General features: G+C 39.3%; 1 protein-coding gene across 1 annotated transcript; it reads left to right on the forward strand.

Annotated features, from left to right (window-relative positions):
- Positions 1–146: 146 nt before the first annotated feature.
- On the forward strand, positions 147–17,738 carry kctd5b (potassium channel tetramerization domain containing 5b). Its single transcript, XM_071462551.1, has 6 exons — positions 147–501; positions 6,965–7,073; positions 7,501–7,592; positions 7,717–7,812; positions 11,064–11,189; positions 13,903–17,738. Exons 1-6 carry the CDS (start codon positions 280–282, stop codon positions 13,930–13,932), a joined length of 675 nt encoding a protein of 224 aa, XP_071318652.1. The 5' UTR covers positions 147–279; the 3' UTR covers positions 13,933–17,738.
- The last annotated feature ends 208 nt before the right edge of the window (positions 17,739–17,946 follow it).

Here is a 17,946-nt window from a genome sequence, read left to right on the forward strand (position 1 = left end):
GGCTCTTAAGACCTTAATGACATTTCAGTATGTCAGCAGCGAGAGATCATTGCTCGATATCGAAGCGTCAGCAGGTCAATCTAGGGAGGACCGCTTTTCCTCAGATAATTTATGCAAGTGTCAGTCAGTGCTGGTGGAGAGGGTTAGTAGGAGTGGCCGAGGAGCTGGCAGCCTGCTTTGCATGAATCGTGGACTCCCAAGTTAGTGGCTGCAGCTTAGATATTTCCTGTCAGCCGCACAGCCAGAGCCGAGGCAAGGGCGGAGGAGACGAGGAGAGGGATGGCAGAGAACAGCTCCGAGACGAGCGGCCCCGTTCACCGGAGATGTTTGGCCCATTCTCCGGCGGAGAGAAACATTTCGTCCGGTGTCGGAGCATCGAAGTGGATTCGACTAAACGTCGGGGGTACATACTTTTTAACAACGAGACAGACGCTGTGTCGAGATCCAAAATCATTTCTGTACAGACTGAGCCAAGCTGACCCCGAGCTCGACTCCGACAAGGTAAATGCTAAGCTAGTCCAGCTAGTTAGCACTGTAGTTAGGAGCATACTTTGTTAACTACATTTTATTTTCTACTAAAATACCTTTTAATTACTTAATGCATTGTATCGCAGGTTGGGTGGTTGATAACTGCGCTTATCGGCTTACTCAGTAAGGTTACTAGCTTTGTGAAAATTAGTGTTTATTTAAAAACTCGGAGCTAACTCGTCTTTTTGTTGCTAGCTAGCATTAGCTCGCTAAGTTAGCTAGATTCCGACAGTCACCACATGACATACGATCTTGCTGCTAACCTGTGTGTGTGTGTGTGTGTGTGTGTGGCTCGCTTGTTAGGTGTCTTTATATAAAATGCCAGATCAAGTGTCAACTTTGAAAAATAAGTGTAGTGGGTATTTTTTTAACATCTTCTTTGTGTAAATAACAAGTCTCAACAGTAGTTGGAAACTTTACTCATCTAAAGTCGATGCATTGCTTGCACTCGTTGAGCTGTCAAATAAGCAAATACATTTGTGTCCTAAACTGGATAATATTGACAAAAACTAATTGCAGCTAGTAGACAGTGTAACCCAGTTTTGAGTATGACAGTGAACTGTGCAATATTTGATCTAAACTTTGGGTGGCTTGTTTCACTCAACAGTCAACGAAATTGTATCACTTAGCTTTAACATTAATTTAGCTGTAGAATAATATTTCAATCGTCAAAATCCCAAACTAATTTCTTAGTTTGTACCGTGCTATTGGATACGCCTTTCACTTAAAGCTCCTTCCTTTCCACTGATGGCTGTATATACAACCATTAGTCCTACAATCAACCAACCAAATCACCTGTACATACAAGACTTTATTGCTTGATCAGCTTGTGTTTTTCTCTTCCTCTCTTGAGGTTAGTCTGTTTCTTGGCTCTGTTTGCCCTGCAGTAATCAGCCTATGTGCTGGTGGTGAGGCTCCCCTAATGAGTACGTAAGTCATTGCCAAGTGGGGTGAGGTGCTGCTGTCAACTGAGAGCTGGGGGATGAAGTCACCCGTCTCCCTGAATGGTCTCAATGCTCCAGAAGCAGGCTTCTCTCTCTGTTTGTCCATCTGCCGCTTTTAACAGCAGCGTGCATGCTTTAAGACCCTAGACACGGTCAAAAACAATTTATTAGTGTCTGTATACATAGTGTAATGTGCTCTATTTTTCGCTGCTCATTTTACTGCCCCATTATTCATTGTTTTCATCTACTTGCACACATTAATCTTCACCCCTGGCCCCCTTTATGCTAAGCTGAAACCAAGGCTCATCTCGTATTTTCATGCAAATATCTTAATCTCTGAATAATCAGCTTGCTTTTTTGTCAGTTTATCCTCCCATGAGCAACGGATCAGTCCATCTCAATCCCTTGTCTTAAGTATGTATCAGACTCTCAAGCCATTACTGTACCTTTCTCCTGCAGATAGTCTGGTTTAAGATAGCTAACAGTTATTACAGGTTATTATTAGAGATTACGTTAATGGCGACTGTATCTCAAACTATAGATGTTGTTCATTTGAAACTGAGCCAAGAAGGCCTTTTTTTTTTTTTTTGCATCACATCACACAACACTGCATGTGAATAACAAGCCCAGCAGAGTGACAGATCAGTGAAAAGCTCTGTTTTTGGACGAATACAGTATTGTGTTTCCCAGCCAAGGAAATAAGTGGTTCAGCTCTCAGTCACGCAGGCTGACGTGCTTCAGCAGGACTCTTGAGGAGAACTGCATTATTCATGTTGTTGACTGAAGCCTGTTTTGCACATTGGGCTAGACCAGGGAGAGAGACTTGTACGTCTTCTTTTTGACTTGGTTATCTCAGAATTGACATACACCACTCATTGCTGTCATGTAAGTGATGTTTTTAGTAAGCATGTAAGGTGTGAGTGACTTAATTCATGCTGAAAGATCATGAGATGGCACATCTGTCCAAAAATTGTCAATTGTTGAGTCAACGAGCTGAGAGATGCACATCAATCGGCATCTATCCCCTTGGCAGACGGCTGCTCTCAAACTACTCAGCTCAGGGCCACTCAAGTAGAGACCCAGCTTTCTAGCTTTGAGAGCTGCATCAATTTTTCAAGCACCCCATCACAAAGGATCCTTGTTCCTTCACCATCTTATTCTTTTCATATTCATATCCATTTGCTGCCCGAACAAGTTCTCTCTCCGCAGCATGTGTGAGAAAAATATGGCCATATTTAATTCCAGATTCAGGTTGTATGCCATGCCTGAGCACACTGTGGGAGGCAACGTAAATATTTAACAGTGATATCGGCTCCTACTGCTCTGTCTTCTTGCAGTAAGTGCTCAACAGAGCACTGCGGAGTGCTAAGGGGAAATTAGGTGTGATTCAAGGCTTTATCACTCTAAAGCAACTTTACTCACAAAAGCCAGGGACCTACAATTGATCATTGCCTTGTGTTGCAATAAATTAAAATGTTGCCAGCTTGAATTTTACTCTGCACTAATCTCAGACATCAGTGAGACCAATCTTTCACTTCAAGCTTCTTTTCCCATTGCAATTCACATTTCTCCCCCTGTCTGCAGAAAGCTCCAGGTTGCAGTGATTTCCTGGCTTGCCAGCTTAGCCATGAAGCTACTTAACTGCTTCTCATCATGACAGCAAAGCTTTTACGGGACTTTTACAAGGAGCTGTTCATTTAGTGCCTGAAACACTTTGCTGTCATAAATTGTTCTGCAAAATGCACTGATGGTGTTGCCTTGCAGAGCTGAAAATGGTACAAAAGCGAGAAGTTCCTCTCAGCCTTGGTGAAAGGTCAAATATGCATTCAAATGACAGTGTTAAATATTTGGAAATATGAGCTAGTTTCACATAATATAGCCCTGATGTGAGGTGTGTATTATTTAAAAGAGGAAGGCCTGTTTGACTATGCCATTACTGCTTGTACTCCAGAGAGACTCCTGGCTCCCACTCTACAAGGATCAGACTTCCACTTGGCTAAGTAGTACAGTCATGTGACTTAGAAGATCTACTGCAACATCTTTAAGCGCTGTTTCTGCAGGGGGCTTGTGCTTCAGCTTGGCTGCAGTGAAGGCCGAGCTGCACTTGATAATGCTTTCATTATTTTGTTCTTGGCCTGAGAATAGTGGAATGCTCTCACGTGATAGTGTTAATTGTTTTTGTATCATGTCTTGTTGTAGTTTGTTCAATAATTACTTCTAACCAACCGTCCTAATATGACAGAAACTGTGAAAATTTTGCAGTGAATATCTGTTTAATGGTTCCACACAAATTTCTGGTGTACACCCGTTGGTGTAATCAGAAGCAAGCATGTAGTGACTTGTCAATTTTGTTGAATTAAGGACTGACTATCAGCGTTAATGTGTCTGCAGAAAGCCTTATTGGACATCATGTGCTTGAAGGGTGGGTCACCGTGGTATTTCCTGTGGGAGGATATGTATTGTGTGTAGAAGAATGATTAAGTTAATACACTTCACTTCCCTCTGTTATGAAGGCCACCCTTTTAATTGGCGTTTGTTTACCTAAATATTTAGTTGTCCTCAGTTTGGGTCCAGTCATGGTTAGGCCTGATTTAACTTGGGTCTAGTGACTGTGTGAAAGGAAGGCTTTGCAGTTTGAATATTTTTCAAACCACAAAACACCATGTAGCATGCCTGACCTACACTGAACTGACCTATTTCTGGTGGTTATTGTAGGCGGTGTTGACACTTGTCGGTCTAATTGTTAATATCATCTGGTCTCTTTCGGTTTGGCATTGTCTCATGCAGGTCTAGCATTTTTATTTCGTTAATGAAAAATCCTATAATTTACGAAGATTTAGAGTCTGTCAAGATAGTTTGTTGCTGCTTTTCACCATTGAGGTAGACTTGCTCTGTTCACAGATGGTGAGCTAGGTTTGTTCATCGTCATCATAGTGTTATGCAGAAACAGTGAACTCTCAGGATTCACTTCAAGCTTTCTATTTCTTATTTTTCAGTTTGCCACCTCTTTTTCTGCCTGGCTACTGTATATCCCAGCAGCAGCCCTCCTCCTATTCCCTCACTGTCCCCACCCCTCTGTTGCCCTGTGCTCCCCAGCTTGGGCCCCCAGAGACGCAGCCTTTTGTTTTTAATTAAAAACACTGTCCCCTTTGTGTACACGAGTCCATATCAGAGCCCATCATTTCTCTGAACTGGGGCAATGTCACCCCAAGTTCCCCATAGATACACGTGCACCTAGAGGACCAGCAACAGGCTTGTTAATACAACAGGTCAGGAAGCAGAAAGTTTACAGAAGTGAAGAGTACACACACGGTAGCTTTGCGTGTTTGATCAGTGGGAGTGTTTTTGAGGCAGTATACAATAGTTTATTTGTGTAGAGCAATGGGCCTTTTTAAGGGCTGACATTTTGACTTACTATATTATTCTATTAGGATGAGCACAGGTGTTACTAATAACATTTACAATGTCCCTGTTATTAAAGTGTCCCTGTGAGCTGGTATACACAGTACCAGGAACCCTGAAACCAAAGTGGTAATTGGAATTCAGCTGTAATTAATGTTGTTTACTGCTGTCAAATGTCAAAATGTCTTATGGGAAAAGGGCAAATACATTGTCTCATAGACCAAAAAAAAAAAAAAATCCACAAAGAAACTTTTTTGCCTTTATTGGAAAGTGGATGGTGCCCAGCCAGGAGGAAATTGAGGGGAGGAAGAGGGGTATGTATGATATGCAAGAAAGGTCTTCAATTCAACCAGGAGCATGGTTGTTATCTTATGCACCTTAGTCTTTGGGCTTCTTGAGTGTCTCCTAAATATAACTTTTACCATTTTTATTCCCTGATTGCAGAACCTGTAAAATGGTCAATTTTAAACAACTGGAAATATGGAAAAAGTCTTAGCTAGATAAATACCTTTTATGAGCTCTTTTTTTTTTTTTTTTTTTTTTTTTTTTTACAGAATGTTTTTAATACCTCTTTTATCTCTGTGTTGATCGTCATTGGGTAATGCTTTTTATAAGGGATTACCAGTGGTTACAATTGACCATTTGTTAAAAAGAAATATAAATTATATGTGCACAGTGGCTTTTGCCATGCATAGATGAATTAATATAGACCAAGAATAGAAGCTTAACTTTCAATTTGAAAACAAACCGTCTTGAACTGTGGTTTGAATGTTAGTTGTACAGCTTTGGCCCTGTCTGTTTCCTTCATGCAGGCCCACCTGTACTTGTGCTTAAACTTCAGTGACTATGAAAATGTAAGGAACTGACACAGGGCAATGAGACCAGAATAGAGCTCCACTGGGCTCCGGTGGGATATTTTTGCCTTGGAAAGGAGGTCATCCAACCAAGAGGTTTCAGAGATTCATTACAAAAGAAAATGCACTGGGACCTTTTCTCATTATTGGAAAGATTAATGGGTTTTGAGTTGAATCCATCTCTGGACTTGTGAAGAGGAGCTATGTAGCCATTAATGTACATGTGCTTGCAAGAGAAGACTTAGCTGTATGTTTGATTTTGGTCATGGCCTGGAGTGTATAACAATATTTCTGTGTTCTTTGGTAAATAATGTCAGATGTTGCACCAACCAGCAATGCTGCTAATTTGCTAAGATTGCACCTGAAGCCATATACTCAACTGATGCAAATCAAACATCCTGTAGCATTTGGGGATTTGCGCAAAATCTGCTCAAGGCTTTTCCTCTGTGCTGAGTATTTTACTGAATGTCATGCACATTTGACTCACTATAAATGTCACATCATATTAAACAATTTTCAGTAGTAAAGTGGTGTCAGCTGCAGTAGTTAAACAGTTAGAGTTAGACAGCTGTTCAAGCTGACTTTCATATTACGTGTGAGGCCAACTATGTGACAGACCAGACTCGGCTAATCGAAAGTTGTAAGCCAAGGTGCTTCTTCCTGGTCCCCTTGGTGGATTCAGCCTGCTGTTCCAAATTTTTTTTTCTGTTCTGCTCTAATTGTTTTAGCCTCCTCTTCCCCCGTGAGACAAAGACAGTCTAATCACAGTACTTAAAGAAATAGGGGAATACCCAGTGGTTGTGCAGGAATCAGGATCAAACCCAAGGCCTGTGGGAATAGTGAAGTGATATCCCAGAGCTGTTGTATGTGTGTGTGGCCCTGTATGCGCATGTCTTCTCAACCCCTGTAGAGATTATCAGCACAGGAGCTGACCTCGTAATTCTCATCCCTCGAGTTTTATTCACTGATGCACAGTGTTGGGTTTTATTTCTCCCAGATTATGTCTGCTCATTGATTGTCTTGTTTTAAAAGGATCGTCCAAAAAAAAAAAAAAAAAAAGAGGATTGAAATCGCTTTTGTCTGTGTGTCCATACACTGTACTGGATCCACAGAATTAAAATATCAGTGCTCTGTAAGTGTGTGTAATAAATATTACTCTTTTTTTTTTCGATATTGAAACGGTGACAGTGAATACAGTGTTACTGTATTCATCTCATCCTCCTTCTTGCTTTTCAGGATGAAACTGGTGCCTATCTCATAGACAGAGACCCTACTTACTTCGGGCCAGTGCTTAATTACTTGAGGCATGGCAAACTGGTGCTCAACAGGGACTTGGCAGAGGAAGGTAATGATATGTTTTCCAAATCAAAATACAGGTAGCCATAGCACACGAAATGCATTGTAAACTTGTGAACATTTTTTTTTTTCAATACTTAAATTGATTATTGTTCATTGTTGGTTGTAACTTTATTACCTAAACAACAGCAATGACAATGATTGCAAGGAAATGACAGCAAAGAATTTGGGGTATTTTTAACATTCTCCTCTAAACTGTCCATACACATTTCCATTTTAACAGAACACAATACAATAAAGTACAATATCAATGATTTGATTTATCAAATAAATTTAAATACATTTTAATATAGTAGCATCTCTGCAAATCCCTCAAGCAGATGCAGTTGTTTACAGCTAAATCTAATCTTAAGTAGCAGCAGCAGCAGGTGTAGCCTGTGTGAACAGCTTAATTGTTTGTTTTTCACTGTTTTAAGGGGTTTTAGAAGAAGCTGAATTCTACAACATCACATCATTAATAAAGCTCATCAAGGACAAGATCAGGGAACGTGACTGCAAAACATCACAGGTATATGAACTTCTGCCAGCTTTAGATTTCATGATTAATATAACTTTTCTGTTCCATTAATTTTGGGAATTGTTATTTCTCCCTTTCCATCCCATTTCCCTCATGTGTTCGTCCTTCCTCTCAGGTTCCGGTGAAGCATGTGTACCGGGTGCTGCAGTGCCAGGAAGAGGAGCTGACACAGATGGTGTCTACCATGTCTGACGGCTGGAAGTTTGAACAGGTAAATCCCTCACTGCAAGGTCACAACAGCAATCCTCCTTTCATGTGCTTCACCCACCCCGCTATGCTCACATTGACCCAGAAAATCCAATCCTCAATATTGGAAATGGCTTAAAAGCCAAACAGCAAATCACATCTTTCTCAATGTCCGCATACATGATCCGGGCATCCCTTCTGTGCTCTGATTGGTTGTTGCAGCTTGTCAGTATAGGTTACGGGCGGGCCCACCAGTCAGAGTTTCTGCTGATTGTGTCAAGGGAGGTGAAGGGAGAGGAGTCTGCTTTGCCAAACAACAGCGGAGAGGTGTGTCCCACAATTTCTGTCCACGGGCTGGTCACTGCATGGTCCCCATGTTGTCCATACACACCCCGTTGGCCATTGTTTGTCCCTAGTAGACACTTAGCTGTTGGTCAATTTTTTGAGTTGATTAATTTCAGTGTTCATTTGTACTGCTTGCTCACCAGCGAGGCTAAAAGAACATGACATCTTTTTTTCTTGTCTGTGATTTTTTTAATTTTTATTTTATTACATTTCTATTCATACAACATTCACAGTTTGTAAGCTTGTCAACAGCTTTCTGTGTTCTGCTTTGATGTAGCCACTTGGCTGATTTGGGGGCTGTTTTGTGACATAGTGCTGGCTGTTTAGAGGTGACACTTAAAAAAATGTTGTTTCATCTTCCAAGTAGGTAATGTCTCTTGTGAGTTATACCCTTTTTCCACCATATTAGCAGGTATAAGCGGGTTTTTTAAACCTGATAGTAAAAGCCGATTGACCCCCTTACCCACTGCCAGTCGAGTTTGCCTTTCTGTTCGGACTGAAGACACACACAGATGTGGGTGGCTGTGGGGGAGAGCTGCTCGCTGCTGTGCAAGCTGGTAAAACGGATCAGTCACATTTCTGAGTTGGTGCACCTATAAGTGTCTGAGCCTCCAGTCAGCGACTGTGTGTTTTTTAAAAAGTAATTTCAGGGCTGCGCTCACTCTCCCCGAGCAAAGTGTAGCCGTGGTGTTTCTGGTTTAAGAGCAACATGCTGGGCAGGTGACAGGTGTGTTTACAGTGTCTGTGCTCTGATCAACGTCACAGCAGGAAAAGAGTGGCAAAAATTGGCATTTTCACCGGGGTGTTGTGTTTGCATCAATACTGACTGTAAACTGGTTTTTTGAGCAGTGGAAAAGGGGCTTTAGATTCAAACATTAAGAGTGAATAATCCCAAGTTTACACAAGATCTTATGTTCAGCTGAAACTGCCAGGGGCTAATTTTTCTAATGAGAAAACAGGTTTGGTGTTGGGAGTGTATATCGGATGTGTGAATGAATCTCCCTGAGATGAGGGATCATTGGATCTCCCATCAGAGCTGAAATCTCACTAATCTCCTTACACAGGTCAGATGGGAAACTCCTAGAAACACAAACCTAAAGCACAGTCATCAGCCAATGAGAGTCCTTTGGAAAGAGCTTAAATGACCTACTGCCTTCTTTGATACTCCATGAATACAAAGATTTTTTTTTTTTTTTTAAGGAGTATTTTACACTGAAAGTAAGATTTGGTGTGTGTTGAATCTTTAGCACTGGACAAGTGGAGTCCATGTCAGCTAGGTGAGATTATTTGGTCTTTTTGCTGTGTTGATGCCTAATGTAAGAGAGAACGCTTAACAACAACAAGTCTCGGGCAGCAGTGGCTAATGAGGCGATGCCTGTCTGAACATGCACACCTGGGTACTGAGGGTATACATGTAGTCTGCATTATGCACACACTTAACATTCAGCAGTAAAAGCAGTTACACAAGAACAGGAATTGTTTTGTTTTTTTTTCTCATGTTTTTCAAGGTGTGCATGCAGTTTGTTTATGAAGATCTGAAAGCTATTGTCCCTTTATTTGTCCTCTTGTGTCATCTGTCTCTTTTTATTTGGACTGATATGACTGGGAACAGGGAGAGTAGAAGTTTCCATGCTTATTTTTTAGATGTATCCTAACGTGCCATTAGTAGGATTTTCTTACACTAGTCATTCTTTCCTGTCTGACGATAGTTTAATGTTTGGAGGGAAAAAGTTACCTGCTGTTGCAAGCATTAGCTTCACCAACGTTTTCACTTGGTTGACTTTGGGTTGCCCCTAGTTCCCAGTAGAGTCTAAAGTAAACCCTTGTGATAGACTGGTAGCTAAAACATGAGAAGGCTCACACAACAAATTACAATGACAGAAAGCATATTGACGAATGCAGCTCCATGAATACCATGCTGATGGTATTGATCCCAGATGATTTTACAATAGAAGCATTGGAGAAAATCCTACGCATGCTGTCTGCTTCAAGGTACCACTAACAGGCAACTGTCAAGTCACAGAGCTAAAAAATGAGACTGAAACGATGGATTACTACTTTGCTACTTTGTGGTTTGCTCCTTTTTAAATTTGTTTTGTATGAGATACTGTAGTTTTCAAAGCTTCAGTTTGACCTATTCAATTTAAACAAGCCTTGTCCTATCAAGTCAAATCCACCACTTCCCATTGATTTTCAACAGCATGTTTGCTTTCTGTGGTCCCTGCACTTGTATTCTGTCAGTGATTATCTGCTGATCATGTTTTTTTTTCTTTCTATTGTGTCTTTCTTGCTCTTTCTTTCTTGGTGATTACTTTATTTTTGTGGACCATTGATTATTTTTCTTTCTGTGTGATTACTTTGACAACTCTTTGAGTTTTTAATTAGTATTTCCATGCTGGCATGTCTGCAGGTCCTGAAAATACTGTTTGAATTGTATTCTTAATAAATGTACTGACAAATGCTCAAAACGCATTGTAATTCAGCCAATAAGCAACGCTCTGTATTGGCCTAGTGGTCTCAGTGTACCATGTAATTATGCAACCATGACATCCTGGGTTTAAATCTCACCAAGAATCTTTTTCATGTCTCATTCCCACCCTAACCCACATGTTTTGTCACAGGACATTGCTATCTGTCTAATTACGACCAAAAATGTGAGATAATTAATCCTTAAGACAAACTTTAAAGTGAAATTTATTTATTATTCTGTTTGAACTTTTTGAGCAAATAAAAAAATTGTAATATATTGAAAAATATAAGTTTGCAGGAACCTGTAGACCCTGTGCTCCTTGTTTGGTTGTCAACCTCTTTCACATTACTTTTAACATTTTCCTACCACTGTTTTCCCATCATGAGTAACCCAGTTTTTTCCTCTACTTCATCAGTCTAAGGCTAATTCTTCCCATGTGCTCTGCTCCCGTGTCTCTCTAGCTGGTCAGCATAGGCTCCTCTTACAACTACGGAAACGAAGACCAAGCCGAGTTCCTGTGTGTAGTCTCCAAGGAGCTGCACAATCAATCATACGGGACAAACAGTGAGCCCAGTGAGAAGGCTAAGGTAAGTGTGTGTGAGTGTGGAGAGGCCGGTTCAAAATCCATCCATAGCAAACATCTGTGAATGATGGCCTGTGCTGGATGTTTTAAATGCACTGCATTTATGAACATGCCACCAGGGGACTGAGAGCACCTCTAGTTTATTGATGAGAAACCTCTATGAAGGAGAACATTGTGAATATTCAGCGCTTCAGTGAAAAACTAGACTGCCTGTACCACAAGTGATTAAATGTGAGAGGAAAAGGGGAAATAAGATGTATAGATTAAAGCAAAACAGACATTAATTTTGACATTTTCACAACTGAACAATGCTCTACTGTTTTAGATTTCAGTAAGAAAAGAAAAAACTTTCATTTCACTGTGAAGGATGAGCTAACAAAAAGGTGTTTCTACTTGCATTGACTCAACATTTAGACTTATGTCATGTTAGATTTGACCTCAAAAGAGAAAAAAAAACAACTCTAAACAGTATAATCCATGCAAGGGGCATTAAGAAACCCCAGGTCTACAGATTAGTGGAGCAAGGTCTGTCATTTTCTCAAGGGCTTTGGGAGCGAAGCAGGAGGCACGCCCTGAGGAATTTAAGCTCCCATCAGCTTGTTCCCATGGGGGCCCCACTCTTTGAAGGCAGCTACACATGAAAAAGCACACCATTAAACCTATATTCATGCTGCTGTGTATTTTAACAGGAGGATGAAACACTACCAGTGCATCTCTCAACTAAATGTTGAGAAAGAGTAGAGACTTTGTTGTGATTGTTTCCAGGGGCACCTTGTCCAAACAGGGCTACTGAGTATGACTGGTTTCTGTACATTGCAACACAGAATTAAAATCTAAAATAATTAGTCCTATGTATAGTAAGCATATGTTATTTATTTGTGTCAATGACCAGATTTTTAGGCATTAGTGACAAGTGAAGTGAGCATGTTAGAAAGGTGCATGTGTTTGCGTGTGTTTTCTTGTGTTTTGTGTCTTTGAGTTCTGCATAGACACTAAAAGTACAGTAGTCATTAATGTGAATCCCCCTCTGACCACCTGTTAGTTTTATTTTTCTCCTTGTTCTCCTCTCCTACATTTTACTCCTCCATTCATTTCCATTATTTTTACAACATGCCTTTCTTGTCTTCTTCTGTGCTGTCTGCATGCTGCATGTTGCTCAGAGCGAGGACGAAGAGACAGATTATGAAATGAATGACTCTGATTAGGGTTGAGCACTTATGACTCACTGGTGAGCGCTCAACTGCTCGTAGCGCCTCCATCACACCTCTGAGTTTGTTCTCCTCTTCCTTTCCCATGCAACCCCCCAGTGCTTTTTACACTACTGAAAAACTTCAGATACTTATATCAGAGTGGCAGTGACAGAATCAAGCATGGAGATCGGCTTTGGTCTCCAGAGTCTACAAGCCAAAGCAAGATGAAAAGTCAGATGGTTCCTGCCAAGTCTGGTCAAACGCTTCTTTGCAGGTGAAGCTCTTGGAAACCAGATGGGATGAACTCAATTTGTTTCAGTAGTGTAAATAAGACCCTTGTAATTATTGTCATGCTCACAGCCATGGGTAATGGAGGGCATGCTGAATCATCAGCTGCTGCAGTTTGACCATTGTCCTTCATTCAATGACACTGTAAAGGAAGGGAGGGGTACTCTATTCCCTCTGTCCATCTCATTGTCAAAAATAGTAGTGGTTGTCGTTTTGCTTGCAGTTTAGCACACTATGATTGTACTGTAAATGGGGAAAGGAAGGATAGGAAACGTATATATTTTTTAAAATCTATGCAAAAATGTATGATATTGATAACTTAATCACATATATAAATATCATATTAAACCTACAGTGTTAAATTCCAGTAAATGTTCTTTGCTCCCTGACAAAAGGTTAAGTTGCTTAGTTAAGGCAAAATGTTACTAAATTAAATATACTTGTCAATATTAATTTAACACCTGGACAAAAGTGCAGTCTGTACTTTTCAGTTATATTTCTATAGGTGCTATCATATTTTATCTATTTCACCTGAACTACAAGAAGAATGTTTCATATTTCACACTCCTGAGATTATCTCTTTGCACGTGATAGCCACAAAGTCCCAAAAAAGGAAGTGGGTGCTCCTGAATTGTGATGAATAAATGACAAATAATGCTATGCTCTTAAAATAGACAGCATGACGTAATGAATGTTTTGGAAATAAGAGGTAATTTTGGAAAAAAAAAGCTCATCTGCACTGAACTAAAACTAGTAAAATATATATATTACATTATGATTCAATTTCTGTTGCCGTGATAAGGCTCTCATCTTGAATTATGCCCCTCTTCATCTCCTAAAGAAGTTCAGAGGTAACAGGGCACTATGGTGAGCTTCAGCTGCATGTCCTTCCATCATCAAGGTTTCCTACTTTCCTACTTTTTTTCCTACGACCAAGAATTTGCTCAACAGCCACGTACTGAGTAGTTTCTAGCGCAGCTTTTATTTTCTTCACTCATGCAAGCGTTTCCCTTTTCTCTGCTCCCTATTCAGTGTGTTTGAATGAGCCAGCACGTAGAATAGATGTACGAGTGCTTCTGGCCGGGAGAGAGCATGTGGCTGCAATAATTGCTTCAAAAAAAAAAAAAGTGACTTTGACTACTGAAATACAAGGGGTTGTAGGGGGTTGGTACTAGATGACTGTCGTGGCATGTTGTACGTTGTGTTTTTGTTCACTATGCCATGCTCTTGTCTCTGCAGATTCTTCAGGAAAGGGGTTCCCGGATGTGAAGAGGACTTAGTATTATGAGCTCCAGATGTTATGATGCAAACATATCATCTTTGTGGAAGAACGTTTGGCACAATGGAGATTTAAAGGGGGGTGTGCATTTATTTTGTGTTTTCCCTCCATTTTTGTTTTTATTTCTTGATGTAAATAAGTCTGTTTACTGACAATTTGTGCCTGTACATTTAAACTGGACCTTTTTAAAATTCGCGGCAAGTTTTTTTTTTTCTTTATTTTTTATTTTTTTCTAATTGAAAGTAAGGAATTGCAATTTACAAATGTTTTATGCTATAAAATATGGCCGTCATCATATAAGGCCAATGATTCACTCAGGGTCATCTATTGAATTAATTATATCCTCCAACTCGAGGGTCTGGTAAGGGATCAGTATGGTCTTTATAACTCAAAATATATCAACTCAAAATTATTGTTTAAAGATGTTAAGAAGGGAATTGTGCTTTTATTTAGCACATGATAAAGAGTTAGGCTATTAAGTGTGAAATTTACCCCAAAACCAATCAAGAAAATGTTTTTCCAAAGATTTAAAAACCGTTATACTGAGATTTGTGATCATGAGGATCCCAACTATACATCACACATTTTGTCAGATGTAGTTGAGGTGGTATTTTACTTTAATTTAAAATATTTTTTCAGAAACTATTCAAGGTCAAAAAAGGAACAAAAATATCACTGTGATTTGTCTGTGTAGGTTAAGGGGCATTAGGTAATTTATCACTTACAGGGCTTTTATTGGTGATGAGGAAATGATCTGTAATGAAGCAAAGAAAGTCCCATTTTCACAGAGGCCCTGTTCAGACCTGGCAGTAACATGCGAGCCTGATCACAAGTGGGCAGCTCTAAATACAGGTGTGAACACACCCAAACAAATTTAGGATGCATTTTAGATCTGGTCACTTAAAGCACATTCGGAGATGGTGTGGGTTGCATATGGTCACATTCTTTAAGGACTTTGAACGCAAGTGTGTCCTGCACCACATTGAAGGACCCTCTGCTGAGCTGACATCCTCTGCCACAGTCAGAGGTTTCAGTTTCATAATGAATCAAAAATATTTTTTCACTCCTCACAGTGTTGCTCATACATCAATTTATATGTGGCAGCCCACCACAATATCAGTATTGACTGTCATATATTATCTTTTTCTTTTTTTTTTTTTTTTTTTGGGTACTATTTGAAGTATCTTATTTCATCGTAGAGCTGTGTGCATTGACTCTGTCTCTCACAAACACATTGACAACAGACCTGTCTGTCATAGTCAGACAAGCTAAAATCAACAATGCATTTGGTCCTTGCAAACAGAAATGATGTACACGCTTTCTTGCATGTAGAGCAGGGAACTGAGCTCTGATTACAAGTGGCCACTCGAGCTGCATGTTAATGCCAGGTCCAAGTAAGCTAACTTGAGAGAGACAGCAGATATCGCAATGCAAGATAAGTTATTTATCATTCACTTTCTTGGCTTGAGAAGTAAATGGGTTGCTACTGTAGCTGCTTGTGAGACCATATACTCTATCTTGTGACCTTAGTAACTCAATTACCAACTGATATGGTCATTGTGTGCTGTGAGTAAAGTAATTATTACATTTTCAGGAAGCCCACCTACATGTATTATAAGGATTTAACTTTAGAGTATTGGAGTTACATTTAACCACAAATGTTTATTCAAAATGTGGAATTTTAGTAGTGTAAAGAACTAAACATTTGCTCTCTAAATGTTGTGAAGTATAAGTTAATATCAAGATTAATCTTTCAAACATTTTTCTTATCTTCTAGTTTGGTTTGAGACCTCATGTTCATAAATCTAAAGTTAACTGCCAGAAAAAAACAAAAAAAAAAAACAGGTGTTTGAGATGAGTTTTTTTTTACGGTGATAATATTTTTGAAACGTCAGTGTCCTCCAGTGATGTCCTGTTTCCTGTCAGGAAAAACATCCTTGAGACAGTGGTGTCTTTTTAAAATTTTTCCTTAACTGGTTCATTTTATATGTTTGAGGGAAAGGCTTGTTTAAGATCTTATTTGCGGGAAGTATTTGTTTTGTTTTAGGTTTGGGGACTGGAACTGATTGAAGGCAGTGGTGAAGGACTTTAGGTTCATATCCAGAGGATTTTGTTGATGTAAATAATCCAAATTCAATATTAATATTTAACTCTTAAAAAAAAAACTGCACGTTTTGTACACTGTATAGAAAACGCAACTTCAAATGGAAGTTGTTTATACTGGATCTTCAAAAATGAGAGAATCTTGACAATGTTAACTTCTGTTTTGCATTGTTTGTACAGGACTCTAGAGATTTCCGAGTTGGGGTTGAAACAGCTGATGCTGAATACGGTGTCTTTCACTGAGAACATGCCTGGAACATGTTTTGATAACCAATAACAAAGCTATACTTGGCTGGCTATGAAGTTGACTGTTACATTTAAAAACAAATGTATTTTTTCTTGCAGTGTGATAGATTCTTCTAAGCATTTTGAATTGTGTAGATTTCGTACACAGCATTACAAGCACTACAGTGGAAAACAACACTGTGCACATTGCTTACAGCCTGTAATGTTGTTAATGTAAATACTGCGTTTTAGGACACTTTTTTTTATAGACAGTTGTTTTCAGGTTTGATGTGTGGTTTTTGATAGGTTGGATATTTCATTCACAATTAATCATTTAGTGTTGCCTTTTTCCCAATGACCAAAATTCAATGTCTTATGTGTATTGTACACATTGATCTTAGTGTCAGGGATGAGTAAACTTTTCTTAATGCTGGCACACTTTGTACATATAGAATTGTTAACACACACGCAAACCTCCATTTACTCACATGTACGCGTATACACTTGACTTAACACAATTTTGTATTGTTGGGGAAACAAGTATGGATGCATGATTTTGATATAGACACACACACAAACACACACACACAAGGGCTTTTAAAGTGCAAAATTTGAGATCTGCAAAGAGGTTCAATCAAAGTAGACTGGATTTCCTGCCAGAGCTAGGCTATGTTTACATTTGCTATAGTATTTCGAAGCCTTCCAATTATGTACTGTCTTGCACTCCTTCACACATGTGAATCATGCATCTGACTTGTGTGACTGCACCAGTGGCAACTAGCACTCCCTACTCTATATGAACTGATAGTCACACAGACATTATAAGATACTCCATCCACTTCTGACAGCCTATGCTTGAGCGTTGCAGACAATCTTGCTTTCCGCCCTCTTTGATGGCAGAGTTGCTCACTTTTAACAGGATGAAACTTTACCTGTTTGGTTCAGAGCTAAGGCTTATCTTGGTCCTCTTGACTTTTTTTCTGCAAAGAGATTTAAAGTGTTTTGTGTTTGATTTGCTTGGTTCAGTTGTAACCTCATCTGATATACTCTGGTCTGAGGTATTTTAACCCTTCTTCTTTAGCAGCTACATTACCTTTTAATGCCCTTCACATACAAGCTGTCTGGTTGAGCATTTGGCATTGATAATCATTTCATGTGATGAACAAACTTATCAAATCTGTAGCCTAATACTTTTAAGTGCCCAATTTTGTTTTGCATTCAAGTTATAAGCCACAGACCACAGTAATGCATGACTGAAGATGATCACACTTGTAATCAGAGGGAATGAATGTGTCATTTTTCCTCAGTCTAACAGTTACATTGATAAATAAGGTTCTCATATCACTACATAGATCACTTGTATATGATCTTATGCAATGTTAAACATGTAAAAACTAGGTATGAGGTTAAGGGGATAGATCTATATGGTCTTGCATAAGGTAAACACAATAAAAAATATTGTCATTCATATCTGTGTGTGTGTGTGTGTTGATTTTGCAGATGTGTTTGGGAATTATTTTAGTTTCTTTTATGCACAATGGTAAACATGATTAGATTTTTTTTTTTTTAATCCGTAATTATATCAGACATGAACATCACATGGATGTGTAAGCACCCAAGTAGAGACTATTAATGGAGTCGTGACAACAAATTATAATTTTTGATAAATCGCGACC

Source organism: Trachinotus anak, unplaced genomic scaffold (assembly GCF_046630095.1).
Source record: "Trachinotus anak isolate AG129_WGS33_773 ecotype Australia unplaced genomic scaffold, CSIRO_AGI_Tana_v1 ptg000025l, whole genome shotgun sequence".
NCBI lineage: Eukaryota > Metazoa > Chordata > Actinopteri > Carangiformes > Carangidae > Trachinotus > Trachinotus anak.

Excerpts from the sequence above, each read along its gene's own strand:
- kctd5b (XM_071462551.1), top strand. The coding sequence starts at position 280 with ATGGCAGAGAACAGCTCCGAGACGAGCGGCCCCGTTCACCGGAGATGT. Across the intron at positions 7,074-7,500 it reads CAGGGACTTGGCAGAGGAAG|GGGTTTTAGAAGAAGCTGAA; the intron begins GTAATGATATGT and ends CACTGTTTTAAG. Across the intron at positions 7,813-11,063 it reads ACGGCTGGAAGTTTGAACAG|CTGGTCAGCATAGGCTCCTC; the intron begins GTAAATCCCTCA and ends GTGTCTCTCTAG.